The sequence below is a fragment of the Bos indicus x Bos taurus genome, chromosome 17 (assembly GCF_003369695.1).
Source record: "Bos indicus x Bos taurus breed Angus x Brahman F1 hybrid chromosome 17, Bos_hybrid_MaternalHap_v2.0, whole genome shotgun sequence".
Classification (NCBI taxonomy): domain Eukaryota; kingdom Metazoa; phylum Chordata; class Mammalia; order Artiodactyla; family Bovidae; genus Bos; species Bos indicus x Bos taurus.
Window position 1 is genome coordinate 18,768,737 of NC_040092.1, and position 24,163 is coordinate 18,792,899.

A 24,163-nucleotide genomic window follows, 5' to 3' on the forward strand; every position below is an offset into this window, starting at 1 on the left:
AAAACTGCTGCAAAACACCAATGTCTATAGTTGTTAAGCTAATATTTTTGGGAGTCTACCAAACAGTCTCTCAGATGGTGCTTTTAAGTTAAGAAAATACTAAGCCAAATAACATAACCTCTAGACGCCTCAGTTTGCTAATCTGTAAGCTGGGGAGAACAAGAGGAGAATCCCCTGATACTGAGGATCAGAAAACATTTCCTGAACCATAAAGTAGGTAGTAAGTTATCAATACTAAGCAGACAAGACATACAGCAAAGCTGTTTCTAGCACTGGAATGTTCTAAATTTCAGATGTGGTATGACCAAAATTTTCTGTTGATTAAATTTCTTATGCTTCTGAGGTTCTGCTTTCTCGTTTTTGTACTATGGCAAGACCTCATTCTGACTGTGCACTGAGGATAAAATGTGGCTCTTTGAAAAAGAGAAACATATTACTATTATTATTTCCCACAATTTTCTTGTCCCAGGTGGGACTATAGAAAGAAGGCAAGCAAAACAGACTTGGAGGCAAAGACTCCACAGTTCACCGCTACCCTCTACTGGTCATTAGTGGTGCCACAGATGGATAAAGAGAAGAGGGTCCCAGAGCGACCCCAGGGAACTGAGGTTCAGAGAGGGAACCGAACTTGCCTGAGGGCACAGAGCTAGCCTTGGACAGAACACTAGGGACTCCTGATTCTTAGCCTTTTCCAAAGGGAGAAAAATGAGGACTAGAAACTCATTCATTATGCTTCAGTCTTGCTAGGTTCTCAGATTTTCTAGACAGTCTGGGATTTTTCTCTCCTGTTCTTCCCTCACCACCCAAACTGCTTGGAACTCCCAAGCTTTTCTTCATACCAAGGTGCCCTTCATTGGCCCTGAGGCTATGAGTCCTGTTGGATGCTGGATGCTTTACAAAAAATGATCTCAGATCCTTACAACTGCTTTGTAAGGTAGGCCAGGAAACTAAAGCTCAGAGAGGTTAAGACTCTTGCTCAAGGTCCAACAGCTGGTAAGAACAGGAACCGTGATCTCAACTCTCACGTGAGACCCCAAAGCCCACAGTATGCCTGCCACAAAAAAAAAAAAAAAAACAAAGCAAAACGTCATGGCAATATGTATTGAAGGGATGATTAAAGGTGTGATTGTGGCGTTTTTTAATGCCTCAGATGGCATTTGCTGGGCGGACAGACACAGGATGAAGCAATGAAAGAAAGAAATTATTTGAGCACCTAACACATGCCATTGACACTCATATACATTATCTGTCAATTCTCCTATGACACACATATGCTCTTCAATTCTGTTGACAATATTGAGGCACAAATGAGAAAATTGAGTTCAAAGAGATTAAGAAATTTGCCTAAAGTCACTTGGTAAAAGCTAGCATTCAGACTCTAATCCCCCTGACTGGTGTTAGTATATAAACAAATCACATTCTTAAAAACATAAGGAGCACAGAGGAGGGTATATGGTAGTCTGTGTCACGCTCGACTGCAGGCCTTCAGCCACGAAACCCCTCAGACTCTCCTACAAATCATTTTATTCCTGGAGGCTTCAGGATTTGAAGTCCTCCTGATCTAGGTTCAAACCCATTTCTGAGCATGACTATGTGCCAGGCCCTGACTGGGTATATTATTTCATTTGATTCTTGAAAGAATACTGTGAGGTTGATAGCAATTATTATTCCTGTTTTACAAGTGAACAGATTGAAGCTCTGTGAAGTATAGTTGACCTTTGAATAGGTTTGAACTGCCCTCACCCACTTCCATGAGGACTTTGTTCAATAGTGAATACTGTCGTTGATTGAACCTGCAGATGTGGATGAACCACAGATATGGAGAGTTGACTATAAGTTATACTGAGATTTTCAGCTATGCACAGGGTCGGTGCCTCTAACTCCTGTGTTATTGAAGGGCTGTGTGCTGTGCTGTGCTCAGTGGCATCCAACTCTTTGAGATCTATGGACAGTAGCCCGCCAGGCTCCTCTGTCCATGGGATTCTCCAGGTAAGAGTACTGAAGTGGTTTGCCGTGCCCTCCTCCAGGGGATCGTTCCAACCCAGGAATCGAACCCATATCTCTGGCATCTCCTGCATTGCAGGCAGGTTCTTTACCCACTGAGCCACCTAGGAAGCCCCCATTGAAGGGTTAGCTGTACCTTATTCAAGCGTGAGCAAACCCAGGTGTTGATAATTTGCCAATATTTTATGTGATATTGTCTTCATGGTCTTATTCTTCCCCATTAACAGACAGGAAAATAGAGTTAAAGACAAGTGAAAATGACTTTCCTCAGGGCCTTTGTACTCACTGTTCCCTCTGTGTGCTATGCTCTTCCCAGGCATCCAGAGGGCTTGCTCCCTCACCTCCCAAGGTCTTCACCTAGTCATCTTCTGGATTTCCCTCGTGGTCCAGCGGCTGAGAATCCACTTGCCAATGCAGGCAACATGGGTTTGACCCCTGCTCCAGGAAGACTCCACATGCGTCTGGGCAGCTAAGCCTGGGAGCCCCAACTACTGAGGCTGCACTCTAGAGTCTGTGCTTGCAATAAGAGAAGCCACCACAACGAGAAGCCCACACATCACAACTAGAGAGCAGCCTGAGCACAGCAACAAAGACCCAGCACAGGCCAAAATAAATAAATAAAAATTTTTTAAAAGTCATCTTCTAAAATGGAACAGGACCCTGTGGTCCTTCCTGCCCCACCCCCACCACCCCATGTCCTCTGTCTGCCTTTTGTCTGTAGAAAACTTTAGTCAAAGAATAAGTTTAATTAGAGAAATGAGAAATACAGAAACAAAGGAAAACAATGGAGACCAAAAAATAATAATGTAGTCATTAAACATAGTCCAGGACCTTTAGTTCTTTCTCAAGGGCTATAAATAATATTCTGAGCCACATCCTGTGACCTGTCTTATATATACTAGAACACCAGGGTGAAGACATTAACTATATGATGACCAGATTGTACCCACGACATAAGCTGCCATAATTCTGAGAACTGGCCTCAAAGAAATGGGAACAAATTGATCCTGGAATTGAAGACTAACTGTGTCTAAAACAATCAAGATGATGCTGGTCAGACCCCAATGACCAATTTGAAGATGCCTGTAAGAGGTGACTGTGCTGTTTCTACATGTAGGCCCGTCCTTCTGTCTATAAAAGCTCTTGCCCCACTGGTTTTCAGTGTAGGGGGAGGGAGTTGGCCTTTGGACAGATGTCTGCCCTCCCCTCCACCCAGTTGCTGACATCTGAAATAAAGCAAACTTTCCTTTTCACCAACCTGGCCTGTTTATTGGCTTTTGAGTGTCGAGCAGCTGGACCCCACACACTCTTTTGGTAACACTTCTGGACTTCTCTGGTGATCCAGTGGCTAAGACTTCCCACTCCCAATGCAGGTGGCTAAGGTTCAATCCCTGGTCGTGGAACTAAGAGTTCGCCGGCCATAACTAAAGATCCCACATGCTACAATGAAGATCAAAGATCCTGCATGACGCAACTAAGACCCAGTGCTGCCAAATGAATAAATATCGTTTTAAAAAAACAATGTCATCTTCCTAAGGGAGGCCTTTTGCGACTGTCCTATTTAAAAATTCACCCTCAAATCTTACATCTCAATGACAAAAGACAGAAAACCCAATTCAAAAATGGACAGAAGACTTAAATAGATGTTTCTCCAAGAAGACATAAAAATGGCCAATAAGCACATGAAAAAAGGCTCAACACCTAATAATCTGCATTCAGTTCAGTTCAAAATCAAAGCCACATGAGATACCACTTCATACCACTAAGATGGCTGTTATTTACAAAATGGAAAATTACAAGTGTTGGCATTGTGGAGAAATTAGAGCCCTCAGACATTGCTGGTGGGAATGTAAAACAGTGCAGCTGCTGGAGAAAATAGTTGGTGGTTCTTCAAAAAGTTAAATATACGGCCCAGCAATTCCACTCTTAGGTTTTCACCTGAAAGAACTGAAAACAGGGGGACTTCTCTGGTGGTCCAGTGACTAAGATTCCATGCTCCCAAAGCAGGGGGCCAGGATTCAATTCCGGGTCAGGGAACTAGATCCCTCATGCCACAATTAAGAGTTCGCATGCCACAACTAAAGACCTTACGTGCTGCAACTAAGACCTGGTATAGCCAAATAAATATGTAAATAAACAATATTTTTAAAAGAATACATTTTGGAACTAGATAGAGGTAGTGTTAAGTTCATCCCTCAATACATCTTATCTCCCTACCTCATTTGAATTTTCTCCATAGGAAAATCACACACATACACTATATTAGGATCTACTGTTCAGCCTGTTTCTTTAGAATATAAACTCCAAGAGGAAAGGGATTTTGATCTCTTTAGTTAACTCACATAAACCCCCCAAAGAGTTGCTGACACTCATTAAATATTTGTTTTATAAATGAATTAGAAAAAGTGTAGTGATGAGCAGAGTCTGGCTCCCCCAGCCTTCTATGATGTTGTTGTTGTTTGGTCACTAAGTCATATCTAATTCTTTTTGCAACCCCATGGACTGTATCCTGCCAGGCTCCTCTGTCCATGTGATTTCCCAGGCAAGAACACTCGAGTGGGTTGCCATTTCCTTCTCCAGGGGATCTTTCCAACCCAGAGGTGGAACCTGAGTCTCCTGCCTTGGCAGGTGGATTCTTTTCCATTGAGCCACCTGGGAAGCCCCCTCCCCTCCATCCCTGTCTTTAATTCTGACTGGCTCTTGATCCTCAAACATATGAACAATAATCCTCAGTCCGGGTTCATTTTTTCCTCCTTTTCCTAAAGAGCAAAATCCACAAGCTCTCAGCTCAGCCCTATAAACCCTTCTCTGCAGAGAGTCTGAGAGAAGAAGGGCAGGAGAGAAGACAATGAATCCATCACTATGTGGAGAAACACTGTCAGCTCCGTCACTCTGTGGCTGCCCGCAGCAATTGATTGTAACCCCAAACCGGTGCTGTGAGGCCATCTTGGCCCCCAGCCAGCAAGACGTCGTTCCCAGCTGCTGCCCAGGTGCTCTTCAGCGGGGACATTTAGAGAAATGAGTCAATAACCATTTTGAACAGCCATTCTAACACAGCCCTGTACCAAGCACTTGGCCAAATTACAAACATAAGATTTGATCATTCACTCATTCATGTGGTTTTCAAACACTCATTGAGCACCTACTATGTATCTTACACTGTGGCCCTTGGTTTCACCATTTACAGTTGAACTTACAGCTGAGGCGACAACACCATATAGACCAGATTTTCTCAGTTCTGGGCACTACTGACATTTTGGACCAGAAAATTCTTTGTGTAGGGGGTTGATCTGTGTATTGTCAGATGTTTAGCACCATCCCTGACCATTAGATGCCAGTAGCATTTCCCTGGTGGCTCAGCTGGTAAAGAATCTGCCTGCAATGCATGAGACCTGGGTTCGATCTCTAGGTTTGGAAGATGTCCTGGAGAAGGGAATGGCTATCCACTCCAGTATTCTGGCCTGGAGAATTCCATGGACTATAAAGTCCACAGGGTCACACAGAGTCAGATACGACTGAGTGACTTTTACTCACTCAGCACTCCCACAATCATGACAACTAAAAATGTCTCCAAACATTGCCAAATGTTCCCTGAGGGTACACAATTACCCCTGTAATAAACCACTGGTTTAGATAAGTTGCTGTTGCTTAATTGCTCAGTTATGTCCAACTCTTTGCAACCATATGGACTGTAGCCGGCCAGACTATACCACCACACTGCATACACCCAGCTCTCAACACAGAGCCTTTCACATAGTAGGTGTTCAATAAACATGTGTTGTCTGAATTAATAAACAAAAAGATGGGGAAAGGATTGTGAGAAAGGTGCCAAGCTAGATGAAATCATATGGGCCCAGTGCCGAAGAACTGACACTTTCCAACTGTGTTGCTGAAGAAGACTCTAGAGAGTTCCTTGGCCAGCAAGGAGATCAAATCAGTCAATCTTAAAGGAAATCAACCTGAATACTCATTGGAAGGACTGATGCTGAAGTTGAAGCTCCAATACTTTGGCCACCTGATGTGAAGAGTCAATTCATTGGTAAAGACTCTGATGCTGGGAAAGATTGAGGGCAGGAGGAGAAGGGGGCAACAGAAGATGAGATGGTTGGATGGTATCATTAACTCAATGGACATGAGTCTGAGCAAACTCCAGGAGATAGTGAAGGACAGGGAAGCCTGGCATACTGCAGTGCATGGGGTGGCAAAGAGTCGGACACAAGTGAGCGACTGAACAACAACAATTTCCTCTGCAAAAACACTATCAGGTCATTTTACCTGGGCAAATAAATTCTCTATAGAGCTCTTCCCTGGCTGGGCCATATGACAAGCCTTATAGCTGACCAGGTTCCCTATGAACATAAAGATTTCCTTCCACGCATGGACATGAGCATGAACATAGTCACACAGTAGTGTCTGACTCTGCGATCCCATGGACTGTGGTCTGCCAGGCTCCTCTGTCCATGGAATTCTCCAGGCAAGAGTACTAGAGTGGGTTGCCATTTCCTTCTCCAGGGGATCTTCCCAACCCAGGGATCAAACCCGGGTCTCCTGCATTACAGGCAGATTCTTTACCAACTGAACTACTAGGGAAGCTCATACATGGAAGAGGCTAGTCATTCAGGCTACTCAGCTCCAGGTCAAAAGACCATTTCATTGGTACCACTGGCAGGAACTCTTGGTTGTCCTTCAATATCCATTCTCCTTTCTCAATAAAAGTAAGAAAACCCCCCATCAGATTTTAAGCAAGAAACATGGTCAAAGAGAATAAGGACTACATTTCTATGTTCTATTGCAAGGAGGTGTGGCCATGTGACTAAGTTCTAACTAATGAGCCACAAGTGGCAGTGACAGGCTGTGCTCTTGAGGGGAAGAACACGCCATTCCCTTTCTTTCTCCTTTCCTCCTTTTTCCATCCTTCTATTTGGAATCTGACTCTGATGGGGAGTCATTTTGGACGATGCTAGTAAGGGAGCCTAGAGATGGATCCCTGATGAACTCATTGCTCAGAGTTGCCATACCAGCCCTCGACCATTGTCATCCAGACTGTATGTGAGAAAGAAATCCATTTTTACCTTATTTGCTGCTACTGCTGCCGCTAAGTTGCGTCAGTCCGACTATGTCCGACTATGTGGGACCCCATAGACAGCAGCCCAACATGCTCCTCTGTCCCTGGGATTCTCCAGGCAAGAATACTGGAATGGACTGCCATTTCCTTCTCCAGTCATGAAAGTGAAAAGTGAAAGTGAAGTCGCTCAGTGGTGTCCGACTCTTAGCGACCCCATGAACTGCAGCCTACCAGGCTCCTCCGTCCATGGGATTTTCCAGGCAGGAGTACTGGAGTGGGGTGCCATTGCCTTTTCCCTTACCTTATTTAGGCCACTGTTATTTGATGTCTTTAACGCATGCAGTTGAGATCTTATCCTAACTGATAACAGTGACTGTATCAGGACATTTTCAATGGCCTTTAGGCAGAGAAGGGAAAAAAATAAAACAAGGATGTCCATCCTTGCTAAATGCTAGTTTGAGAGTGCAGTGTCTCATTTAATCACCAGGGCACCATAAGGTAGGTATTAACATCGCCTTTTACAGATGGGGAAAATAAGGCTTAAGGAGGTTAAATAACTTTCTTCCAATCACAGAGAAGTAGCAGAGTTGTGAGGTGTGCCCAGAACCACCTATTCAGGTTAGCTCCAGAAAATGATTTGCATATTAAAGACATAGTTCTAATGGTATGTCCTAGAAAAGCTATAGCCTTAGGAAGGGCAAGAACCAGAGTGATTTCAGGGACCACATCAGTTAGAGTTGGAGGACTTTTACTCTATTGCTCTTCTTTTTGCTTGATCTCTTAATGTCACTGCCTCTTGATTTATACTCATTTTTAAAAATTTAAAAACGTTAAAAAAATGTGTCTTTATTTTTAGCTGCGCTGGGTCTTTGTTGCTGTGCACAGGCTGTCTCTAGTTGCAGAGAACAGCGGCTACTCTTCATTATGGGAGATGAGCTTCTCATTGTGGTGGCTTCTCTTGTTTTGGAGCATGGGCTCTAAAGCATGGGCTCAGCTGTTGTGGGGCATGGGCTTAGCTGCTCCCCAGCATGTGGGATCCTCCTGGCCCAGGGATTGAACTCGTGCCCCCTGCATTGACAGGTGAATTTTTAACCACTGGACCATCAGAGAAATCTAATTTATACTCTTGATAGAGAGACCCCAATTGGTCACTGGCCAGCCAATGGTCTGGCTCTGCTTGGCAGTTGCCCATCCTCGTCAAATCAGCCCTGGCACCCCACTCCAGTACTCTTGCCTGGAGAGTCCCAGGGACAGGGGAGCCTGGTGGGCTGCCGTCTATGGGGTCGCACAGAGTCGGACACAACTGAAGCAACTTAGCGGCAGCAGTAGCAGGGATATGAAGGGCAGGGGCTGCTGGTTTCAGGTTGAGCTAGAAGAAGTTAGGCATGGCAGAAAAATGTATTACCTCTGCTAAAATTAAATCTTTAAATATTGACTTATTGAACCTGGGCAAAGAGCAACCACTGTCCCTGTCTTCTAGGATCTTATATTCTCTTATTATTATTGTTACTATAATTAGGAACATATCACTATTAATTAACAGCTGCAATTCACCAAACACTACTATGTACCAGGCATGGTGCTTTTAATGAGTAATCTCATGTTAATTCCTTTCAGGAAAATCAGTCAATCAGAGACCTTTTATCATGTATGGCAACCCAGAGACATTTGGGATGAAGAGGTATGCTTTGGGAGAAGTATAATTATTCAACTTTCACTTATTTGGAGAAACTAAGTGGTAGGTGCAATTGAAAGGAAGGCAATTTCCTGGGTAGGCAGATGCTAAGTAGGAGGCCGTTTAGGCATAAGAGAAATGGGGGTGGGAATGAAAAAGAGACAGACAAGGGAAATTAAGTTTGACTGGATAAAGTGGACAGTGAGCGTTTTGATAAGAGCAATGAAATGGGCAGGGAGAGGTTCATAGATCTTCAAATCACGGACTCCCCCAACCCCTCTCCCTCTTTTAGCAGGAGAGAGTTGGGGTGATGTCCCCACCTCTTCCTCATGGAACCTCCTGGGGCTCAGCCTCCTGGCCCACTCTCAGCTCGGGTCCTCACTTCCTGTTTGTTGTTCCTGCCCTGTTACATGTCACCATCTCCATGTGTCCCGCCCCAGCCTGGTGAACTGATCCCAGTTTCTATCCATTCCATTGACTTCTTCATGTGGCTTGGAGCTCTTGAGCCGGACTGAGACTACCCTGATGAAAGCCACATCAGTGACTCCACAGAAAGGGCAGAAGCAGGTCAACATCTTTGACATGAAGATGCTGTCAATTTGACAGGGGCCAAGATAATGAGACTATTTTAGTAAGCTTGTTTGATTGTGAGGAATAAATACTCAGTCACACTGGGTCACTGTGATATAATAAGAAATATATATGTTAGGTCTCAGCTCCTGGTTCCTGACACAGAACTCCTAAATTTCTTGGAATCCCCTGGGTGATAGGAACAACTTTTGTCCTAATGAGGCCATTCTTGGTGGGGTACTCGATAGGTTCAGGATAGGGGATGGTCACCAGAAAGACCAAGTCATGATTAGAGGCTTGAAACTTTCAGTCCCACCCCCTCATCTTCCAGGGAAAGAAGAGGGGCTGGATATTGAGTTAATAACCCATCATGCCTATGTGATGAAGCCTCCATAAAAACCTGAACTATGGAGCTTGGAGAACTTCTGGGTTGGCGGACACATCCACGTGCTGGGAGAGTGGCACACTCCAACTCCACGGGGACAGAAGCTCCTGCACTTGGGCCCCTGCCAGACTTTGCCCTGTGTACCTCTTCACCTGACTGTTCTTGTCTCTTATCCCTTACAAGCAGTCAGTAAACATGTTTCCCTGAGTTCTGTGAGCGATTATACTAAATTACTGAACCTGGGGAAGGGGTCACAGGAACCCCAGTCTGTAGTCAAGTCAAAACCTGGACCCACTACTTGTGACTGGTGTCTGAAGCTAGGGGCAGCTTTGTGGGACTGAATGCTTAACCTCGGGGCCTGTGCTAACCGTCAGCAGTTAGTGTCATAATTGAATTGTAGGATATCTAGTTGGGGAGAGACAAGAGAGACTTGGAAAATTGATTGGTGTGGAACACCTACACATTTGGTGTCAGGAGTGTTGTGAATATAGAGATAGACAGAGGTTTTTCCTTTTAGTGACAATTATTATGCATGTGATCAGAGAAAAATATGTAACATGGGATTTCATGAAAAAAAAAAAAAAAAAAACAAGCAGTTGTAAATGGGTCAGGCTTTTTGGACTCCAGAATTAACGAAGAATTCTCTGTTCAGGGTCACTCCAGGGACCCTTAGAGCTGGTGGGTCTTCATGCCACAGTCACACACTCATCTTCTAGCTGCTTTCTCTCTGTCTCTCTACTTCTACTTTTCATTTCATGTCCTAAATTTCCATCTATGCAGCATAACCTTATTCAGTGTTTCCCTCTATTCTCTGTAACAGAATGCCCTGTTGGAATTAATGGTTTTTATCTCTGCTTTAATGAGAGAGAAGGTAACTCATTGATACGAGGGAAGTATTTGCCCTCCTGAGGGTGAAATATTCAGCTTTGGGGTTAAAAAGGAGACGCTTTCATGTGGATATCCTGTTAAGTTAAAAAAAAAAAAAAAAAAAAACTTGGTTTCTAAAAAGAATTAAACATGCAATTATCATGATCTAGCAATTTCACTTCTGGCCATATACCCTGAAGAACTGAAAACAGAGACATGACCAGAAATTTGTAAAACGAGCAAGACTTTTCACAATAGCTAAAAAGGTGGAAATAGCCTAAATGTCCACTGGTGGGTGACTGGATAAATAAAATATACAAAGAGAGAGACAGAATTATTCACATTTTAAAAGGAATGAAACTTTTTTAAAAACTGAAGTATAGCTGATTTATAACATGTGTTAGTTTCTGGTGTACAGCAAAGTAATTCAGATTACACATAAACATTATATATATACATCTACTTAAACCCAGGTGATTGGTCCAAGCTGCTCACGGTCATTTCTTCTCTCTTGTCAGTAAAGGAAAAGACATGTGACTAACTTCTATTACTAGAAGGTAGAGTAAGGTGGGGATAAGGGCTCCAGAAAAGATTTTTCCATGAAAGAGACAAAGAATCGATCTTTCTTTCTGAAAAGTGAAAGTGTTAGTTGCTTGCTGCTGCTGCTGCTGCTAAGTCGCTTCAGTCATGTCCGACTCTGTTCGACCCCATAGACCGCAGCCCACCAGGCTCCCCCGTCCCTGGGATTCTCCAGGCAAGAACACTGGAGTGGGTTGCCATTTCCTCCTCCAATGCAGGAAAGTGAAAAGTGAAAGTGAAGTCACTCAGTGGTGTCCGACTCTTAGCGACCCCATGGACTGCAGCCTACCAGGCTCCTCCGTCCATGAAATTTTCCAGGCAAGAGTACTGGAGTGGGGTGCCATTGCCTTCTCCCGTTAGTTGCTTAGTTGTGTCCAGCTCTTTGTGACCCCATGGACTACAGCCAGCCAGGCTCTTCTGTCCTTGGAATCCTCCAGGCAAGAATACTGGAGTGGGTTGCCATCTCTTTCTCTAGGGGATGATATTGGATATTTGCAACCCAGGGATCGAACCAGGGTCTCCTGCATTTCAGGCAGACTCATTATCGTCTGACCCACCAGGGAAGCCCCTTCTGAGAATTAACCCAGCAACAAAGATCGTAGGGCAGAGATGTAGAAAGAACCTTGATGATGTTGCCAAGCCACAAAATCAACCCACTCTGAAATTTGTCTTCCCTCTCAATACCCTATTATATGAGATAATAATTTATTTCATATGAAGCCAGTTTGAGTCAAACATTCTATTTCTTTCACATAAAAATCACCTTAAATGACATAATTTTTAACTCCCAGCAAAAGATCAGCCCTGGATCAATGTACATATCCTTCTGTACTGTGTTCATACCTGTCCTGCTAAGACTGATGGAGAAAACAATGGGCCATGGTCTTGAAGAAAACCCACACACCTCTCTCCCATCCACCATTAGAAGAATGCCAGTTTCCCCCACCCTTTCCCTATCCTCTGTGTTTAGGTTTACAGAACATCTCAGTTATCACCTGAATTGGGCAGCTCTTAAAATCAAATATATGTATATATTTACTTGGCTGCATCAGATCTTAGTTGCAGCATGTGGGATCTAGTGTCCTGAACAGGGATCAAACCTGGGTCTCCTGCATTGGGTGCAGCTACTGGACCACCAAAGAAGTCCCTGAAGTGGCCAGTTCTTGACTAGGAAATGGATTTTAAAAGCTCCCAAGAAGAGCATGTGTATTTGGTTGGGAGAGAAGATCTTAGGATAAAAGAAATCCAGCACCCATGAGAAGGATACAGGAATTACACCCAGAATACATTGAGTGAACCAAGTCATTCTTAGGGCTCTGGTTGAGTTAGGGGGAAAAGAGGAAGCTTCTTGCCCTGCACTGTGGGGCTAGCAAAGGATACAAGCCCCAGCAGAAGGGTGACTTTGGTGGAAGGAGAGGCAGAGATGTAGCTTTGCTCACGTTTCTGGAACAAATGTCAAAGACCAGAATAAAGGCAGTAGATATCAATGATTACAAACTCTAAAACTATCTGAGCCACTTGGCAAGCACTGGTTGGTCTCTGGGTGTGGATGTGGGAGGTGAATCCTGTAGGTGGGAAGGCCCCCAGCCCTTTATCATAATTTTAGTCAATGTAGACTGTTGCAATAAGACATTCATAGTCTTTGATTCTCAATATTACCTTGGAATTCCTGTTTTCCTTGTTGGCTCTCTTCTCCTGGTTACCATAGCAACTGTTTTGAATCTTCTTCTATTTCACAGAACCTCTTACCGCTCTGCCTCCCATTCTCTCACATCCTATTCTCTCTGCCTCTTATTTCACACAAAAAATAGATGCCATCTGACTGGGACTGCCCTGACCTTTCTCACTTACCTGCAACTGTACATCAATTTCTCCTCTATTTCACAGATTAGTCAGCAGTGTGGTCCAATAAAACCTTACAGTAACGGAAACATTCTACATTTTCAATATAGCAGCCACTGGCCACATGTGGCTGTTGAGCACTTGAATTATGGCAGGTGAGATTGAGGAACTGAATTTTAAATTTCATTTGATTTAAATTTAAACAGCCATGCATGGCTCCTGGCCACCGTATTAGACAACACCAACTTAGTGTAACTCAAAGAAAAACATTGTCGAATAAGAGGGCACTAGGATTTCTCCTAACTCTGTGACATCCCTGAGCAGTAGACTCTTGACCAACTTATGAGAATTATGAACTGGGGGATAAGAAGGAAGGAAGTGAGTGTTAGAGAGGCAGGTTCACAGGAAACCGCTATGGAGAAATAAAGGTAAAATAAATATCATATTGATTTGCTGCTTTTAGTAGCTCCAGTTACCAGGAAAGAAACCACTGTGAATCTTGGCTAAAACAATGCATTCCTGAAGGAGAGTAAGAGGCTTGCATCATCATCTTATCAGCTATTATCATTGCAAATCCATGCTAGACTTGACACCAAGGCAAAGTTTGAGTGAAAGAAATAACCAAGCACCAGCCGGCTACCGGTGTAGTGTAGTTATCAGTTATTTCAAAAAACAAAACAATCAGCCAATTATCTTTGCATTTCTACCATAACACAAAGTGTGTGCAACGTGAACAGAATGGTGGCTTGATGATCTCTTTTGTGTAGCCGATTCTGTTCACTTTTGATGATTCTATCACATTTCAAACAGCTGAACATCTTTTTTAATATGAAAGGTTAGAATACCACATCCCTCTCCCACCACCGACCTCCTCTAAATGGCTGGCCAAATGCTCTGAGATCACATTTTTGAGTAATTTCTTTCTCCTCTGATTGTAAATGCTTTTATCATACACTAAGTTCCTGCCTATCCTGTGTTTAATACTTGACTCTCTTCTGTTCCATTAATTTACCTGTCAGCCTCCTAACTGCTGCTGCTGCTGCTGCTGCTAAGTCGTGTCCGACTCTGTGCGTCAGCCTCCTAACTAGTGCCCTTTAATCCTGCAGCATTATAATTGCTCTTAATATCTCCTGTGGCCACTGACTTCTTTGTGAACCACTCTCTCCTTGCCTTCAGAGTGCATGCATGCCCTTGGTCTTCCGCTCCTTCCCTGATGCCTCTGCTTAGTCTCCATGGTATTGGGTTCTTTGGGGATCTGTCCTCAGCCCCCCCTATGTCACAATGCCCCCTCTCTGGGTCGAATGCCTGCCTCCACTCTTGCCCCTTCTATCCACTTTCCACAGTGCAGCCAGGGTGATTTTACTAAAGTGAAAACAAGATCATGTCACAGCGCTGCTTAGAAATTGACCTATTGCTCTCAGAATAAGTTTCTGACTCCTTAACAACAGTAGAGAAGGGTGAAATAGACTGGTTTTCCCAAAGTAGACCCTGAGACAGAATCTGGGTGAAAGTAGCTTATGTGGGATGTGAGCCCAGGAAGGGGAGTGGGGAAGTGGCATAGCGAAAGAAGGGAAGGTAGCCAATACCCTAAGATTCACTCCCCTGGAATTCTGGAGTTGGCACTCATCTGGGCTTTCACTTGAATGTGAAAGTGAAAGTTAAAGTCACTCAGTAGTGACTTTGCAACACCATGGACTATACAGTTCATGGAAATCTCCAGGCCAGAATACTGGAGTGGGTAGCGTTTCCCTTCTCCAAGGGATCTTCCCAACCCATGGATCAAACCCAGATCTCTCGCATTGCAGGTGGATTCTTTACTAGCTGAGCCAAAAGAGAAACCCAAGAGTACTTGAGTGGGTAGCCTATCCCTTCTCCAGTGGATCTTCCCGATCCAGGAATCGAACTGGGGTCTCCTGCAATCCATTACAGGTAGATTCTTTACGAACTATCAGGGAAGCCATCACTTGAATGGTGGACCTCTATCCATGACAGCATCTGAGAAGCAGAGATGGCCAGCGTTTAGAGAGAGATGCAGTGGGTGGAAAGAGAGAAATGCAGAGCAGGGAACCTCACAGCTTTAGACAAATTGGAAGAGCAACCTCAGCACAGGACATTTTTTTTCCTATTCTCCTGATGGGTTCTCACCATTTGGGGCCACATTTTATGCATTTCAGTTCTGTGAGATAACAGTCTTTCCTAGAAACAACAACAGCAACAACAACAAAACCTTCTTTTTTTTTCTGAAGGAAGTCATTTGATTTTCTGATTCTGTAACCAGGAACACACACAAACACCCTTGACTAAGAGAAATTCACCCAAGCCCTCCAGCCTCCGTTCCATTCAAGACTTAAGCTCCTACTTCACCAGGCAACAGACCACTGTAGCCCATCTCTACTGTCTCCACGCTCATTAATCCTTATTTGCTCTATTATTTCATGGGAAAGTATCCCATTTTGAAGTTGTGATTTGAAGGATCTGTGGGATATTTGGATCTGGAGTTTCATAGACTACAGATGTGGAATTCCAAAGGCAGGTTTGGTCTGGAGACACAACTTTTTAAAATCTGTCAGCGTTTTGTTTTGTTTTGGTAAGGTAATGCATATATAGGGTGGAGAAAACTTCAGAGAAAGGTAATAAGTAAGTCTCTCAACAAGGACTAATACTCAATTCTCTCCCTGGAGACCATCTCATATCATTTCAGACATGGCCAACTGCATGGACATGAGACCTGTATAGTCACATAGGAACCTAGGCTTAGAACAGATCTGAGCTTGGATTGATGCCCTGCAGATGCCATCCTGAAATTCTTCATTTTTGAATAAGGGAACCTACATTTTAAATTTGCACTGCCTCTCCCCAAGTTAGACAGGAGGACCTGTTTCTAGCTATATATCGCAGAGTTAAACAAATAATAGACATATTTGCTCCTCTCACCCTTCCGCCCCCCGTTTTTTTTAGCTTTTGGTGATTCTTAAAACAATATGTGTGAATTAAATTTTCCAGAGAGAAGATGCAAAAGTTATCAATACTGTTCACTAAATATTTCTGCTTCTGTTTCTGGGCACATGAGGGATATAGAGTGAGACTGAATTTTCTGGTTCCCCAGTGGTTGGATGGGGTCAAGAGAGCATTTAAATGCTCATTCAAGAGTTTGAGGTACTGCTGCTGCTGCTGCTAAATCGCTTCAGTCATGTCCGACTCTGTGCGACCACATAGATGGCAACCCACCAGGCTCCCCTGTCCCTGGGATTCTCCAGGCCAGAATACTGGAGTGGGTACTCTTCCTTTCTCTAGGGGATATTCCCAACCCAGGGATCGAACTGGGGTCTCAGGCGTTGCAGGCAGATTCTTTACCAACTGAGTTATCAAGGAAGCCCAAGACCAAGAGCAGCCAAATTTAAAAACATTTTTAATTTTAAAAAGAAGCTAGACAATTAGTCCCTCATCCCTCAGCACCTGTGCTCTAACCATCAAGCTTTACTGTGGATCTCCTCTTCACACAGATGAAGATAACTGTATTATTCAGAGTCCTGCCAGGAAAGCAATGGTGTACTCCAGCAAGATAACTAATGATGGGACCATTTATGGAGGTGTGGGCAGAGTTCAGAAAAACCAGTAAGGGATGGTGAGCCCCCTAGGGCTGGCAATCAAATCTGAGCCTGAAGGGGAAAGGAGGGAGTGGTGCCCAGAAGCCCTACCATGTGCAGTTGGGTGGAGAGAAGCCAAGGAAACACATATCTAACCTCACTGTCCTCCTGTTCTCCTGCCTCCTGTACTGAGAGCTGGGAGGTAAGGGAGTCCCTGACACAGCAGGTGAGAAAGTAAAAATCAGCTCAGATTGGAAAAGTAAAAATCTGCCCGGCTACTTAGCAGGCAGGAAGAGCAGAAATGGATAAATTCCACTGCAAAGGGAACAAGAAACAGCATTTCTGTATAGCTACAAGGTAATAATGGAGAAGGAAATGGCAACCCACTTCAGTATTCCTGCCTGGAGAATTCCATGGACAGAGGAGCCTGGCAGGCTACAGTCCATGGGGTCGCAAAGAATCGTACACGACTGAAGCGACTTAGCATGCACAAGGTAATAATACTCCCCATCTTTGAGTGAGTGGCTGCTGCTTTGTTATTCAATGAGAAACGTCATCCTCTAAAATCACAGACTATCAGAAACTTTGCTATTTGAAATTACATCAGTAAGAATGAAATGTTCCTGGGAGTTCACTGGTGGTCCAGAGGTTAAGAATCTGCCTTGCAATGCAGGGGATGTGGGTTGGATCCCTGGCTGGGGAACTAAGATCCCACACGTCTCGGGGCAACTAAGCCTGTGTACTGCAGCAAGCGAGCCTGAGTGCTCTAGAGCCCATGCACCACATTTAGAGAGTCCATGCATCACAATGAAAGATCCTCCATGATGCAACGAAGATCCTGCGTGCTGCAACTGAGACCCAACACAGCCAAATAAATAAATATTAATAAAAAAGGATGAAAGTTCCTGTTTTGCCTGGAGAACCTAAGTCATCTTGACACAGAAAGGCAGCCTTGATTTTCAGCTCAGGTATAGAACTTCCAATAAAGTGTTTCTGGAAACAACAATCGACATCTATCTTAGCTTTATTGCTTCCGAGGAAACAGGGCCCTGGGTCCATTTTGAAATCCAGGTCTGAAGTTGGCTGTTTTATAGAAACCTGCTTTGCTCTGAGCCTGTGAAAACTTGTGCGTGCTCGTGCTCAGTTGCTCAGTCACGTCTAACGCTTTGCAACCCCACAGGCTGTAGCTCTCCAGGCTCCTCTGTCCATGGGATTTTCCAGGCAAGAATACTGGAGTGGGTTGCCATGCCCTTCTCCAGGGATCTTATGGAATCCAGGGATCAACCCTGTGGCTCCTGCATTGGCAGGCAGATTCTTTACCACTGAGCCACCTGGGAAACTTGCTTTCATTTGAATTTGCTCTAAACTCCACCTTTCCCAGAATCTGATGAGAACTCCATCCCTTTGATTGATGATGTGCACGCCCTCATCGAATGGATTAATAAATCTAATTTTGTTGGATGGCAGGTTTGTTTCTTTTAGGCTGACTGGGTAGGTCATGGGTTGACCTCCAGGGCATAGAGCAGAGTGGAAAGTCGATCTAGAGGGTTGGCAGGAAATATTCCCCATAGAAATAAAGTCCTCTCCCAAACCCAGCCCCCAGCAAAACAGAACAGAGTGTTTTGAAGATGTGAGGGAGTGAGGAATGGGGATACCTCATTCATCCAGCATTCACATACATCTAGGGCTGAATAAAGGGTTCTAGAAATGAACTCATCTGTCTCTGAGTGGGCCTTGAGGCAATGGAAAGATCTGGGCTCTTTACTAAGGCACAGTGGAAGCACTGGGTCTCCTGACATTTAAAGGGCTGTCCCTTTAACCCAGCTGAAATGAGCCAAAAAATAGTGAAAGGAAAAAGGGGATAAGGCAGAATTCTTAAAATGCCCTTCCTTTGAACACCATCTTTGTGTAGGCATCTGGGGGAGGCCAGATAGGGCCTGGACATCCGTAGCACTTGGCTTCACTTGTTTATTCCCTGACACTTCTGGGGCCATTGCCAGGACCCGCCCCCTCTCTGCCGTCATTGGAGGAACTCAAAACCTTCTGCTAAGAATCCGGACATTTCACTCTCCTTGTCCTGGAGGGTCTGCTGTGGCCGGACTGGGAGGGTTGAGCCCTGGTCCAGCCCTAAGTGGAGAGCAAGCCTCTCACCATGACAGCCTGCTGCAGCTGGAATGATGTTTTCCAGTATGAGACAAACAAAATCATCTGGATCCAAAGCAAGACTTATGGCACCATTAAATGGCTCTTCCACGTGGTGCTCTTTTCTTACATTGGGTAAGTAGGGTGTGGGATGACCCTAAGTCTCTGCAGTGGCTAGCAGCACAGAAAACCCCAAGGTTCAGCTTCTGGGGCACATCCTGAATTCCTTGCGGTTTTAAAATCTGAGATGTGAGGCTGACAGCCAGCTGGGGAGGAGTGGGAGTTGAGGGAGGAAGCAGCAGGCAGGAGGAAGCAGTGCTAGTCAGCTGCAAGAAAAAGCCACGGGAAGGGAGGGTGACACTTTGGGTTCTAACCCAGGCCTGCTGGGGCAAGCTGGGCCAGGGCATGGCCGGAAAAGGTGGGAAAATGCAGGGCAACACCCTGGATTCCAGCAGAGGAATCAAGGATTCAGGGTGCGCCTGGTATAAGGCTGGCATCTATGTGAGTCATCACCACTCCAGGGAGGAATAGGATCAGACCTAAATTCACTTTAGGCCCTCCCAGGGGTCAAGAAGACCTTCTTTGATTTTTTTAAAAAAACATCTTATTGAGGTAGAATTCACATACCAAACAAGTCACTCATTTAAAGTGTATATATGATTCAGTAGTTCTTAGTATAGTCAGAGTTGTGCAACCATCACCATAATCAATTTCAGAATATTTTCATCACTTCAAAAAAACCACTCCCACATCCCTTAACCATCACTTTCATCCATCTATTTCCCTGCAGCTCTAAGCACCCACTATTGTATTTTCAGTCTCTATGGATCTGTCTATTCTGGATATTTCATATAAATGGAATCATGCAATATATGGTCCTCTGTGTCTGGCTTCTTCTACTTAGCATCGTGTTTTCAAGGTTCATCCATGCTGGAACATGTATCTTTACTGCATTCCCTTTTTTGGCTGAGTAATACTTCATTATATGCATATACCACTGTGGGGTGGAAATCTGGGTTGTTTCCAGTTTCAGGCTATGATGAATGATGCTGCTATGAATGTTTGTGTATGAACATGTCTTCAGTTTTCTTGGGTATGTACCTATGAATGGAATTGATGGATCCTTTACTTCCCTGGTGGCTCAGACGGTAAAGCATCTGTCTACAATGCGGGAGACCTAGGTTCAATCCCTGGAGAAGGAAATGGCAACCCACTCCAGTACTCTTGCCTAGAAAATCCCACGGACGGAGGAGCCTGGTGTCCATGAGGTCGCAAAGAGTCGGACACAACTGAGCAACTTCACTTGCACTTTCGGTAAACTCTATTTTTAACCTTTGGAGAAACTACCCAGTTGTGTTTCACAGCAGCTGCACCATTTCGTATTCCCACCAACAATGTATGTTCCATTTTCCCCACATCCTCATCATTACTTGATAGTGTCTGTCTTTTGGAGCATAGGCATCCTAGTGAGTTATTAACTCATTGTGATTTTTAAAAATAATTTATTTTATTGTTATTTTTGGTTGTGCTGGGTCTCCATGGCTGCGTGCAGGCTTTCTTACTGCACTGGCTTCTATTGTTGCAGAGCACAAGCTCATGGGCTTCAGCAGTTGTGGCTTGTGGGCTCAGTAGTTGTGGCCCACTGGCTTAGATGCTCCTGGCATGTGGAATCTTCCCAGACTAGTGATTGAACCATGTCCCCGGCATTGGCAGGCAGATTCTTATCCACTGTGTCACCAGTGAAGTTTTCACTTTGATTTTTGACTCACAATTCCCTAATGGCTAAAGCCCTCTTGCTCTCTGTGATGATGGTGGTGATGATGATAACTTGAATCTATTAGGGAGACAATGCAGTTTACCAGTTAAAGGTTAAAGCAACTTACTTCATAAGCCTGGCTAAGTTTCCTTGACTAAGTCACTTAACCTCTCAGAGCCTCAGTTTCTGCATCTGTGCATAGCACTGTTGTGATAATCACACGAGAAAAGGCCTGACAAGCCCTTATCGATGCCTAGCACAGGGTAAGAGCTTCACAAATGATAGCTCTTTTTTAAAAATAATCTTTTTGAATATAATAGGTACTTTCACAAACGCTCTCTCCTTTGACTTTTAAAGTAACCATGCCCATGCTTGGATTTGAGATCTGGAAATGTGGATTCAAATATCCTTCACTTTTTTGAGTCTGATTCCTCATCTGTAAAATGGGGATAATGGTTGTGAGAATGAAAAGAATTAATAAAATGTAAAACGGCTGTGAAAAATACTCAACATATGGCCAGGCCAAAGTGTTAGTTCTTCTTCTTAATAATATTACCAGGATTATCATTATTTGAGTCATATGTTTACTATTCAATAAAGAATAAGCTGCTGCTGCTGCTGCTGCTAAGTCGCTTCAGTCATGTCCGACTCTGTGCGACTCCATAGACGGCAGCCCACCAGGCTCCCCTGTCCCTGGGATTCTCCAGGCAAGAATATTGGAGTGGGTTGCCCTTTCCTTCTCCAATGCATGAAAGTGAAAAGTGAAAGTGAAGTCGCTCAGTGGTGTCCGACTCTTCGAGACCCCGTGGACTGCAGCCTACCAGGCTCCTCTGTCCATGGGACTTTCCAGGCAAATAATAAGCATGTATGTTAAAATTCTAAAATAAAACATATTACTTAGACCAGATATCACTGAACAGATAATAAAGAACATAGTTAGCAAATGCTCCCTTATGAGTCAATACATAGATCACGTATCACAGTTCCACACTGTGATGTGGTTTCCCATATTCTTGGGTCTAGCACACAACGTCTTAAAAGCAGATTATTGTATATATAAGAACAGATTATTATATGAACATCTTACAATGATAAATATTTTTCTTTCATATGGTGGAATTTTATCTTAAGAGCATTTAAGTCCCTCAAGTTCAGCTGTACATGATCCACAGGAGCATGGAGAGAGAGCATAATTTATTTATTTTTTAAATTTATTTATTTCAATTGGAGGCTAATTACTTTACAGTATTGCGGTGGTTTTTGCTATACATTGACATGAATCAGCCATGGGTGTACATGTGTTCCCCATCCTGACCCTCCCTCCCACCTCCTTCCCCATCCCATCCCTCTGGTTCATCCCAGTGCACCAGCCCTGAGCACCCTGTCTCATGCATCGAACCTGGACTGGTGATCTGTTTCACATATGATAATATAAATGTTTCAGTGCTATTCTCTCAGATCATCCCACCCTCACCTTCTCCCACAGAGTCCAAAAGACTGTTCTATACATCTGTGGAGACAGCACAATTTAAACAGTGCAATGATTCAACAATTGGGTGCCCAGGACTAACCTCTCGATGGGGTTCCCTCAGTCTCTGTTCCCACATACTTCTCATAAGTGAGCATCTTGCCACTCTACCTGTGAATGTTTTCCACCCAAAATATCCCCTAAAATAAGCCAACTCCTTCACCGAGAGCAAAACTGGAAAAACAGCAGCTTGTTCCAGAGCTGAAGGGAAAACTGGCTCTGATGAACTCGTGGGGAAGTGAAGATCTGTTTGCTATGCTTTGTGGACAATTTAGGGTCTTACCTGGTGGCTCAGTGGTAAAGAATCTGCCTGAAACGCAGGAGACCCAGGTTTGATCGCTGGGTTGGGAAGATCCCCTGCAGGAGGGCACAGCAACCCACTCCAATACCCTTGCCTAGAGAATCCCATGGACAGAGAAGCCTGGTGGGCTGCAGTTCATAGGGTCACACAGAGTTGGACACAACTGAAGTGACTCAGCAGCAGCAGCAATAGCAGTGAACAATTCAAGGATTTAAAACATAGGCAACTTTAACAAGACACAAGTTTTACCTTAAGTGATGACTTTACAAGATAACCCCCACACAAAATGCTTCTCCACTGTTTATATTTTAAAATATAAAACTGAAGAAAAAGTATTTCCAGCTTTGCTTTCTCCCCCGTCTATGTTAACCGTATAGTTATTTACATCCCACTGAATGAAGTCCCATAGAACACTGGTCTCCAACCTTTTTGGCACAGGGACTCGTTTTGTGAAAGACAGTTTTCCCATGGATGGGGGGTGGGTGTGCGGGGTGGGAGGCTGTGTTTCAGGTGGTAATGCAAGCTATGGAGAACAGCAGATGAAGCTTCCTTCAATGGCCCACAGCTCACCTCCTGCTGTGCGGCCTGCTTCCGAAGGCCACGGCAAGTATGGGTCAGTGGCCCAGAGTTTGGGGACCCCTGCCATAGAACACAGCTTGGAAAATGCTGCCTTACAATGTACTATGAGGCCTCAAGCTGATATAACTGCAGCTAGGCCATCTGTGAAATGGGTAGACCCACGATGCACAGGGATTGGGGGGAGGTAGTTGACATCAAATAGGACTGATGTGGACCAGAGGCGGAAATCCAGACAGCTTTAGGTAATACTCAGGATATATATAGCAACAGGGGGAGGATTCTGGTCATGGGGTCCTGGGTTCAGAGGCTGTCTACACACTGGCTGAAAAGGCAGGGTCAGGATAATGAAAGAAGACAGGGAGGTACAAGGCAGGCAATAGAGGAAATAAGACAAGAGGCTGATCAGCATCTCACAGTCCCTCGCAACTGGGTTCAGATTTAGAATCAAAGGCAAAGGCTGTAGCTACAGGCAAGATCATGTAGCTCCAGACTCCAGGGCTCCAGGAGTGCGTGAAGAGGATACTGAATAGGACTGTGTTAGGCGGAATTGTTCGGCTACTAAGTGACAGAAACCTAAGTCATGTTAGCCACCAAGGCACATAGGGGGATTTATTCTCACGTAACTGGGCAGTGGAAGAGACGGAGCTGTTCTCAGACATGGATGGTTATAAAAGTTCAAGCTTTGTGAAACTGTGGGGGCTGGGTCTCTCTCCACACACTTTTTTTCCCTCATTTATATTTCTCTCCCCACATCTTGGCTCTGTTTCTTGAATAGGCTCTCTATGTAGCTATGTAGCTAGTCACATTCAAATCCCCACATCCTCCCCTTTTAGCAATCCCAGAGGAACAAACAAGTCTTTTCTGATAGCTCTGGCAAAAAATTCACTGAAAAGACTCTGATTGGTTGTGCTGTGCTATGCTCAATTGCTTCAGTCATGTCTGACTCTCTGCGACCTTATGAACTGTAGCCCGCCAGGCTTCTCTGTCCATGGAATTTTCCAAGCAAGAATACTGCAGTGGGTTACCATTTTCTACTCCAGGGGATCCCAAAGGAAGTAGGAAAAGTGGGTGGAAGGAAGAGACAGACAAAAACCAAAGAGCCACTACAAGTCTTTCCAAAAGCCAGGAATTCCAGGGACTTCTGAAGGCTACAGGTCTATCCCTGGCTTGTCTCAACCCAGCACCTGGCCTGTGGAGACTCTACCCCAAATTATTGTCAAGGCTGGGACATTGGTATTCTCAACAGAAAGTGCCTCTGAGAATCAGCTCCTGGTTTTCCAAGA

General features: G+C 44.4%; 2 protein-coding genes across 4 annotated transcripts in view; one reads left to right on the plus strand and one right to left on the minus strand.

Moving 5' to 3' along the window:
• Positions 1-24,163, minus strand: part of IFT81 (intraflagellar transport 81) — a 223,822-nt gene that overhangs the window by 119,305 nt on the left and 80,354 nt on the right. The gene's annotated exons all lie outside the window — the stretch shown is intronic.
• Positions 18,608-24,163, plus strand: part of P2RX7 (purinergic receptor P2X 7) — a 60,670-nt gene continuing 55,114 nt past the window's right edge. The window contains exon 1 of the mRNA XM_027566820.1: positions 18,608-18,851. Coding sequence (XP_027422621.1) covers positions 18,727-18,851 — 125 coding nt within the window. The 5' untranslated portion in view covers positions 18,608-18,726. The remainder of the gene's footprint in view (positions 18,852-24,163) is intronic.